The sequence below is a fragment of the Leopardus geoffroyi genome, chromosome A3 (genome assembly GCF_018350155.1).
Source record: "Leopardus geoffroyi isolate Oge1 chromosome A3, O.geoffroyi_Oge1_pat1.0, whole genome shotgun sequence".
Lineage (NCBI taxonomy): Eukaryota > Metazoa > Chordata > Mammalia > Carnivora > Felidae > Leopardus > Leopardus geoffroyi.
This window is the reverse complement of record NC_059336.1, coordinates 80,085,111-80,095,499: the sequence shown is the minus strand read 5'-3', so window position 1 is coordinate 80,095,499 and position 10,389 is coordinate 80,085,111. Positions and strand designations below refer to the sequence as shown.

Below are 10,389 nucleotides of genomic sequence, written 5' to 3'. Positions count from 1 at the left end.
TTCTCTTCCCCTTTTTCTTTTTTTTTAATTTTTTTTTAACGTTTATTTATTTTTGAGACAGAGAGAGACAGAGCATGAACGGGGGAGGGTCAGAGAGAGGGAGACACAGAATCCAAAACAGGCTCCAGGCTCTGAGCTGTCAGAACAGAGCCCGATGCGGGGCTCAAACTCACGGACCGCGAGATCATGACCTGAGCCCAAGTCAGCCGTTTAACTGAGCCACCCAGGCGCCCCTCTTCCCCTTTTTCTAACTCTTACCTGATTTATTATGTATAAATTCCTAAAATCCTACCCTAGGAACAAACTACCACAGCAAGGGTTTCTAAAGTTGACTCCACTTAGGCCTACTGATTTCAAGTCTAGGGATACGGTCCTGGAAGCCTCCTTTTTAAAATGCTTTTATGATGGGGCACCTGGCTGGCTCAGTCAGTGGGGTATGTGACTCTTGATCTCAGGGTTGTGAGTTCAAGCCCCACGGTGGGTGTAGCGATTACTTAAAATTAAAATCCTAAAAATAAATAAATAAATGCTGCTATAAACACCTGTGCATGCTGAAGTATAAGAACCTCTGCACACAGTACAGCTGTAAGAGTGAATGAAAGAAGGAAGGAAAGAAACCCCAGCAAGCAGAGACAGGCAAGATTTGAATTTGAGGATTTAATACTAATGGGGGAATAAGATTTTAAAAAAAACAACGACAAAACAACAACAAAACACCCCAGCTCACTGGGGAGGGATCATGAACACCTTTGCTTCAACAACTCCATCTTCAGCTAGGCTGGCTGCATCAGTGTGCTGATACTTTCTTCTACCTCTGACAGCTTCTTTAGGACTTGATTGACCTTGACTTCATCAAATTCCAAACACAGAAATTCAGATTCCTGGAAAACACAAAAGGATGTTTTATAAAAGACCCTCAAGATAGCCAAGGCTCTGGATCTGGGCTGACCCAGTTCCAAAGGCCCAGGGCCCCCTACCTAGCAAGCCTGACTCAGGTCCCAACACCTAAATGATATATTATCCAGCAAATCAAATCCACATATTTAGTTCCCTAAATAAAACTACTTCTATTAGGTGTTTCATAAATGGTAAAGAGATATACAAATGTTAGGTGTTCTCATTATGAGGCATGTGAGAAGCTCTTCAGTCATCACGTTCGATCCCATAACAATTTTTTTTTTAATGTTTATTTTTGAGAGAGACAGAGTGCAAGGTGGGGGAGGGGAAGAGAGAGAGGGAGACACAGATCTGTGGCAGGCTCCATGCTCTGAGCTGTCAGTACAGAGCCCAACACAGGGCTCAAACTCACTAACTGCACAATTATGACCTGAGCCGAAGTCATGTTTAACCTCGTGAGCCACCCTGAGCGCCCGGATCCCATAACAATTTTTAAGGTAAGTACTTAAGTACTTATAAATGAGGACACTGAGGCACACAGTGGTTAAGCTGTATCACAGAATCAGAAAAGGGCAGAGTTGGACTGTGAACTCTTAGCTCTGGCTGACTCCAAAGTCCATACTGTCTCCATAGCACCCAGTAGTATAACAATAGAAGGAAGGTCTGGATTGGCTCTGTGTTAGCCTGATAATTGAGCTACTTTGGATTTAGTGGTTATACTAGCAATTATGACAAGTTGTGACCAAGTTGCTTGGGAAATATCAACCAGATCCTTTGAAGATAACCAGGTCTTGAAACAGTCTTAAACATTTCTGAGGCCTTTCCACTTGCTGCAAGCCAACTCTCCAAGATTTCCATCAAACACATTCCCGGCACACACTGTTAGGACCAGTCAATCAACCCTAGATTAGGTAGATATCAAAGAAAAAGGCCTCTGAAGTGTGTTGACAGAAATTTCATGTACAGTGAATAAATACTTTGAACAAATTATCTCAAGCAACAGCGGCAAATTATATGTATCCAAGAGTGATTATCTTTAAGATCCTTATGAACAATAACCATATTTTGTTTTGTTTTGTTTTAATTTTGGAGAGAGAGAGAGAGAGAGAGAGAGAGAGAGAGAGAGAGAACACACAAGTGGAGGAGAGGGGCAGAGAGAGAGAGAGAGAGAGAGAGAATCCCAAAATGGGGCTTGATCCCACGACCTTGGGATCATGATCTGAACCTAAATCAAGAGTCAGGTGCTCAACCAACTAGGCCACCCAGATGTCTCAGAGCAATAATCATATATTTTAAAGCAGTATGAATTCTCAGAGATCATATAATTCAACTACCTTGTTTTTTAGATAATGAAATTGAGGCCTCCAGCATGGTAAATGACATGTCTATTGTCCCTCTGTTGATGGAAGAGCCACCAACCAGATCAATGCTCTTTTCTTTACATTTTCCTCTCTAAATACATGGTATTTCCCGTCTCTATCCCCAAAGTGGAAGGTAAGAGGAAGAGCAACAAGCCTTTTCAGTAGGAGCAAGTTACTCTGTCAATAGCCAGAAGAACTTTCAGGAGCTGATTTTGGGAAAGTCCCTGTGCTGTTGCTACGCTGCTGTGTTGTTTATTCCCCCAGGAGAAACAAGTACAGAGGGAAAGAAAGGGTCTCTCAGATGAAAAGTTTCCAAAGGGAGGAAAGGCTTTCCCTGACTACAGGGAACCTTTTCCTCAAACACGTATTTGGATAGTAGAGGGGAATAGTACATGAACTTAGAAACCGTCAGGTTTAAAATTAAAAAAGAAAGAAAAAAGACACTGCCAGGTTTTCATTTAGTGGAAAGCAAAAACCAATTTAGAGAAAAGAAAGATGCTCTTTGTGTTGAGGAGCTGCAGGAAGGGTCATCTCCTTTTGAAAAGAAGAGCAAATTTATGGCAAATTAGACAATCCAATTAGCTAAATTAAGAACCGGTCTCAGATTTGAAAGCCTTTATTCTTCATTCAGTTTTACCAAGATCTTTAGCGTGCCTTTAAAACATTTTTGAACATTTGGCCTTTGAAATAATAGTCTAGAAAGTAATATTTACCAGTCTAACATATATATTCAGGAAATTGGCAGAAGATGATGCACCCATGTTTTAACCTCATTGAAAGTCATTTACTATAATAAATTCACCTGGTTTTCTATTTATATGGGAAGAAATTATCAAGGACTTTGATCACAGAGATAGGAATACTTGAACAGAGTTCATTAATAAAAGCCAGGATCTTTTTTGATGAGGGGTCATTAATTTGTTGCAGATTTCAGTACTCAAATTATCTATGATCAGACCTCTAAATATCAGTGAAGCTGTTTATTTTTAAGGATAATCAAATACTACAGAATCTAGCAGGCTACATAAACAGAGTCCAAAGTTAAATTTTCCAACCACTCCCAATCTTCACCTCTCCCCGCTTGAAACAATACACATTAACATGTTAGAAAGACACAGATAACCATTTATGACTCTTGAAGACACAGTTTATCTGAAACTATTATCAAGGCTTAGCTTCATCTAGTTATGCTATCAAAATATTTTATCAGGTATTCAAGAGCTTTTAAATTGGGGCTTAATACATGGGGCTTTGTTCAAATTTTGCATTTGGCTGGGGGTACCCTACAGAAAATACATCGAATGCACTTGAAGATATCTGTATATGCAGATATATCTGTAGATATCTATAATGCAAATGATGCGTATCAAGCCAGAGACAGAAAGTGTAAGGACAATTTGAAACATCTGATTTTTTTTTAATTTTAGAGAGAAAGTATGCACAAGCAAGGAAGAGGGAGGGGAGAGAGAGGGAGGGAGAGAGAATCTTAAGCAGGCTCCATGCTCAGCGCGGAGCCCGACTCGGAGCTCAATCCCATGACCCTAGGATCACAACCTAGGCCTAAATCAAGAGTCGGTGGCTCAACTGACTGAGTCACCCAGGTGCCCCTGATTTTTTTTTTCAAGGTCATCCACCCTGACCTGGGCCCAACTGGTTATAATAATGAGAGATGGTAAGACTAAACTCCTATATGTAAGTATCTGAGTCAAGAGTTAGAACCTGCTGTGTTTCAGTAGAGTGTAGATACAGCGTGTGGTGGAATCAGAAAGCAGTTAGCAGATGAATACGCAAGCACATCATTATTAAGAATATGTAGTCTAGGGGCACTTGGATGGCTCAGTCAGCTAAGTGTCTGACTCTTGGTTTCAGCTCAGGTCATGATCTCATGATTTGTGAGTTTGAGCCCCGCAATGGGCTCTGTGCTGGTGATGCAGAGCCTGCTTCGGATTTTCTCTCCCTCTCTCTCTCCCCCTTCCCTACTCATACTCTCTCTCTCTCTCTCAAAATAAATAAATTAATTAAAAAAAAAATACATAGTCTGTGATCATGGGGAGTATAGCAGTATATTAAACACCACAAGGGTTTAAATAACTGTACCAAATTAGAAAAGAAAGCAAAGGCAAAATATTCAAATATTCTCTCCAAGTGCAGAAGCTAAAAAGTTATAAAATACTAAGAGATCTAAGAGGCCACCATCTCTAAACAGAAAAACCCAACAGAAAAACCCAAGCTGCCTTTAATGACTCTGGAGAAAGACATCTTACCAGTTCCCAAGAAAGTCCTTTCCCAGGCAATAACTCTAATACTCTTCAGGAAACTCTTACTTGCCAAGCCTAGATCTTTAACGCTTTAGCTTAAACTCATTTCCTAGCAGGGTCAGAGAGTATAACTGATTATTAGTTAATATAATAATTAAAGGCTGTCATTAAGCAAGCGTTTGGTTTTCTCCATCTACACACTAAAACTTCTTCGTGTATAATGTCTATTTAAATAATTTCAATATCTATCAATAATAGCCAAACTATGGAAAGAGCTCAAATACCCATCGACTGAAGGATGGATAAAGAAGATGTGGATGTGGTATATATATACACATATACACACAATGGAATGTTACTCAGTGATCAAAAAGAATTACATCTTGCCATTTGCAGTGATGTGGATGGAACTAGAGTGTATTATGCTAAATGAAATAAGTCAGTCACAGAAAGACAAATACCTTACGATTTCACTCGTAGAATTTAAGAAACAAAACAGATGAACATATGGTAAGGGGAAAAAAAGAGAGACGGAAACAAACTATAAGAGACTCTTTTTTTAAAGTTTATTTATTTATTTTGAGAGAGAGAGAGAGAGAGAAGGGGAGGGGCAGAGAGAGGGAGAGAGAGAATCCCAAGCAGGTTCCACATTGTCAGTGCAGAGCTGGATGCAGGGCTGGAACTCACAAACTACAGATCCGAAACTGGAACTCACAAACACCTGATCCGAAATCAAGAGTCAGATGCTTAACTGACTGAGTCACCCAGGTGCCCTAAACAATAAGAGACCCTTAATGATAGAGAACAAACTGAGGGTTGACGGAGGGAAGCAGGTGGGGGATGGGCTAAATGGGTGATGGGTATTAAGGAGGGCACTTGGGGCACCTGGGTGCTCAGTCAATTGAGCATCCAACTTCAACTCAGGCCATGATCTCGCGGTTTGTGAGTTCAAGCTCCGAATCAGGCACTCCGCTGTCAGCAAAGAGCCTGCTTCAGATCTTCCACCTCCCTCCTTCTCTGCCTCTCCCCTGACAAAAATAAACATTTAAAAAAAAACAATAAATAAAAATAAGGAGAAAATTGCTTAAAAAAAAAAAGAACAGCACTTGTGATGATGAACATTGGGTGTTACTATATGTAAGTGATGAATTACTAAATTCTACTGCTGAAACCAATTTTACACTCTACGTTAACTAACTAGAATTTAAATAAAAATTTGAAAAAGAAAAAAATGACTTCAATATCTAGGCCCATAGGCATACCCTGAGAAATTCTTTGGCACAACAATACAACAGTGATAAATGCTAAAATAAAAAAATAGAGGCACCTGGGTGGCTCAGTCGGTGAAGTGTCCAACTTCAGCTTAGGTCATGATCTCACAGTTTGTGAGTTCAAGCTCCAAATCGGGGTCTGTGTTGACAGCTCAGAGCCTGGAGCCTGCTTCATATTCTGTGTCTCCCTCTCTCTCTAACCCTCCTCCTCTCACACACTCTCTCTCTCAAAAATAAATAAACATTAAAAAAATTTAAAGAAAATAAAAAGAACTATAATTTACTAAACAGGTGGAACCATTTAGAATAAATTCAACATAAAATAAAATAGAAGTCCTGTATCTTATTTTCTATATTATTATTATTTTCCATGCAAAATTCCCACAAAACTTTATCCCCACTTGATTAGTCAGATTTAGTATTATAACATGACTTTGGCAAGTTCTGCACATTGTGGTTTCTTTACAAAGTGCTAAAGTTAGAGGACAGAGGGTGAGAGTGGGAAAAGGTTATCTGCTCACCAAGACTGATTCAGGAAGGCCACACACAGCTGGCCAGATATCATGAGGCTTAGTCCCCAAACTTTTCTTTTGGTTACATTTATTAACACAAAGGGAATCATGGCTGAGCATAAACGTTAGCCATAAAGCCTATCTCCCTCTATATAGGCTATCCTTTTATAAGCTTAAATTAACCTCTGACCTGCAGCTCTGTCACTGTGTGCCTTCAACTTGACAGAGAAAGAGAACATGCACCAAACGTCAAAATTTGCAATGGTTTCTAGAATAGCAATTATATAATAATTAAGATACCCATACTTCATGTGGCTTTTTTAGAATTATATTGATACTGTTTCCAATTCTTTCAGGAGACCATGACAGAGCTTTTTTGTAGCAAAGGATCTTTCAACTTTCTTCTTAAGGAACCATTTATCCAAAATTAAAATTTTATAGTTCCCTGAAAACTGTGGTTATTTTTCACTTGTCCTTTCTTACCCACTCTCTACCCTTCTCTACCTTGTTCCATGTCCTATGTGGCTGTTCTCTAAGACTGTGTCACTCCTTTGTTTTTACAGCTGGGTTCTAGCAAGAGAGAAGAGGGCAGGGTATTTACTCCCTAAACCCCAACTCCTTCTCCTCTGATATTTCCAGTATTTTCTATGTGTGGTATTGTTCCTTCATTTCCTACTTTACTTTGTGGCCTCACTCATTGCTTTCAGTATAAATACAAAGACGAGTCTCTTTAGACTGCCAAAGTACATAGCACTGAACACAAACTCCAAAGATTAGCAGAGCAAGGATTTTCATCATGCCTAAATTGGTAGGAAGGCTGCCCTCCAAGTGGTAATTATCCAAAACCAATATTTATTTTTTTCTATTATCATTTGTATTGAAAAATGGTATAGTGTCACTTTGGTATTAAAAAAGAAGGACAACAACAATAGCAACAACAACCACGGAAGATCAGATTTAATTCAGAATTTACATCAAGGGTCTTGGGCACCTGGGTGGCTCAGTTAGTTAAGCATCCGACTCTTGATTTCGGCTCAGGTCATGATCTCACAATTTGTGAGTCTGAGCTCCATATCAGGCTCTATGTTGACAACGTGGGGCCCACTTGGGATTCTCTCTCTCCCTCTCTCTCTGCCCCTTCCCAGCTCTCTCTCTCTCTCTCTAAATAAAAAAGCATTCAGGGGCGCCTGGGTGGCGCAGTCGGTTAAGCGTCCGACTTCAGCCAGGTCACGATCTCGCGGTCCGCGAGTTCGAGCCCCGCGTCGGGCTCTGTGCTGACAGCTCAGAGCCTGGAGCCTGTTTCCGATTCTGTGTCTCCCTCTCTCTCTGACCCTCCCCCGTTCATGCTCTGTCTCTCTCTGTCCCAAAAATAAATAAACGTTGAAAAAAAATTTTTTTAAATAAAAAAGCATTCAAAAAAAAAAAAAAAAGAATTTGCATCAAGGGTCTTGATTTCAGAAACATGGGCTCATAGCTACAACTTGCTCTTATACTCTATATCTAAAACAATGGATAGTTTATGCTGTAGCTTAAAGAAAATACTTCAAAAAAAGAAAACTTGTGATTTATAATCTTTTTTTTTTAACTTGTGACTTATAATCTTTTATTTATTTTCTCTTCCTTTCCTTTCCTTTTCTTTTTTTCAAAGCAGGCTTCATGCCCAGTGTGAAGCCCAATGTGAGGCTTGAACTTACGACCCTGAGATCAAGATCTGAACGGAGATCAAGAGTTGGCTACTTTAGGGGCACCTGGGTGTCTTGGTCGGTTAAGCGTCCGACTTTGGCTCAGGTCATGATCTCACGGTCCGTGAGTTCGAGCCCCGCGTCGGGCTCTGTGCTGACAGCTCAGAGCCTGGAGCCTGTTTCAGATTCTGTGTCTCCCTCTCTCTCTGCCCCTCCCCTGTTCATGCTCTGTCTCTCTCTGTCTCAAAAATAAAGAAACGTGAAAAAAAATTAAAAAAAAAAAAAAAAAGAGTTGGCCACTTTATTGACTGAGCCACCCAGGAGCCCCTATAATTTTTTTTTAAACAAAAATCTTTAGCAATATATATTACATACAATGGTCCCTACTCAGGCCATTTTTATCATGAGGAAATCCTCATTTCAAATACAATAGCTAACAAGTTCTACAGCTAGTGTGTAAAGAGCGTGCTAACGCAATTTTCAAAAAGGAAAAAAAAAATGTCCTGCAAATCACAAAGTGAATCATCCTACTGGGGATGAAAAAAGATGAAATTTAGACTGCAACTTAATGATGGAGCCTCTAAATGAAAATGACTCATCCCAAACTCAATAGGTGTCCATATATGTTAAGAGCTATGTGGGACTAAGACAGGGTCTCCAAGAACTAAAATAATTCACTCTAATAAATGAATAGAGCAGTGCCTCAGGACATACCAGGTGCTTTCAGAGGCAGAGCAGTTCCTAAGAGGAAGTGCTTATCCATATTCCCACAATCTCCTAGAAGAGGACAGAGTGTTACTAGTGTATCATAAAAGCATTAACCATCACCAGACAATAAACACTGAGTTTTCTGGGGTTGTCATTCAGGCATTTCAAAGGACTTTTGTGAGGACAGCCTGACAACTCCCACTAATTCTTATTATATTAAGAAAACATGAACTCTTCATTAGTTAACTAGCAACTCAAAGGAGAAAAGAGACATTAATTGGGTATGTAGAATGTTTCGGATCTATCACTGACCAAAGTTACTGCTAAACAAACCTAAGACACCTAACTTCAACTTTCCAAGTGGCATACACATGTTTTATATAAAGTGGCAACATTTTAGACACCTGGATGGCTCAGTCAGTTATGCATCCAACTCCTGATTTCCGCTCAGGTCATGATCTGTTTGTGAGTTTGAGCTCACTGTGTGAGTTCGAACCCCGCATTTGGGCTCCACACTGGCCATGCAGAGCCTGCTTGAGATTCTCTGTCTTCCTCTCTATGTCTCTCCTGCTCACTATCCCTCTCTCTCAAAATAAATAAATAAACATTTAAAAAAAAGTGGCAACATTTTAAAATATAATAATATCAGATTTTAATTATTCAGAGACCTATTATCTGGGTCTCTGCTGCTTCACTTTTTCCTCCTTGTTTTGGTCCATCTTTTAAATATTTCCACAAGATGGGGGCACCTGGGTGGCTCAACTGGTTGGGCATCTGACTTTGGCTCAGGTCATGATCTCACAGTTTGTGGATTCGAGGCTTTTACAGGGCTGTGCACTGACAGCTCAGAGCCTGGAGACTGCTTTCAGATACTCTCTGTCTGTCTGTCTGTCTCTCTTGGCCCCTCCCCAGCTTGTGCTCTCTCTCTCTCAAAAATAAATAAATAAACACTAAATAAATAAATAAATAAATAATTTCACAAGATGGAAATAGGAAGTGAAATTTAAACTGGCTAATCTAACTAAATCACAGCAGCTCTGCAAAAACTTTTATAGACAAGGAGATTAGAGCTATTGGGAGGAATTTTAATTGTACTTTCATATGACAACTTTTGAAAATCATACCCATATAGTGTAATTTAAGCCAGAAAGATCTTTTCCCCCAATTTATTTATTTTTAAATTGAAGTATGGTTGACATACAATATTAGACTAGTTTCAGGTGTACAGCATAGTAATTCAACACTTACATACATTCCGAAATGCTCAATGCTCACCATCTGAAACCATACAATGTTATTGTAATATTATTAACTATATTCCCTATGCTGTACCTTATATCCTGTGACTTATTTTATAGCTGGAAGTCTATACCTCTTAATCCCCTTTACCTATTTTGCCCACCCCACCCCCACTTCCTCTCTGGCAAACACCAGTTTGTTCTCTGTATTTGTGAGTCTGTTTCTGCTTTGTTTTGTTTTTCACATTCCACATAAAACTGAAATCATACAGTATTTGTCTTTCTCTGACTTAATTCACTTAGCATAATACCCTCTAGGTTAATCCATGTGTCACAAAATGGCAACATTTCATTCATTTGTATGGCTAATATTCCACTGTATGTGTATGCATGTATTGTGTATATGTGTGTATGTGATATTGCGTATCACACCTGATATATACGCAGCTTCTTTATCCACTT

General features: G+C 39.5%; 1 protein-coding gene across 3 annotated transcripts in view; it reads right to left on the bottom strand.

The window, feature by feature from the left end:
• Nucleotides 1–638: 638 nt before the first annotated feature.
• The window catches only part of COMMD1 (copper metabolism domain containing 1), a 190,155-nt gene continuing 180,404 nt past the window's right edge, over nucleotides 639–10,389 (bottom strand). For 2 of the 3 annotated variants that reach the window (XM_045446184.1, XM_045446186.1), the window contains one exon: nucleotides 639–881. In XM_045446184.1, coding sequence (XP_045302140.1) covers nucleotides 774–881 — 108 coding nt within the window. In that variant the 3' untranslated portion in view covers nucleotides 639–773. Of the gene's footprint in view, nucleotides 882–8,695; nucleotides 8,759–10,389 lie in introns of all 3 variants that reach the window. The other variant, XM_045446187.1, reaches the window with a different exon arrangement.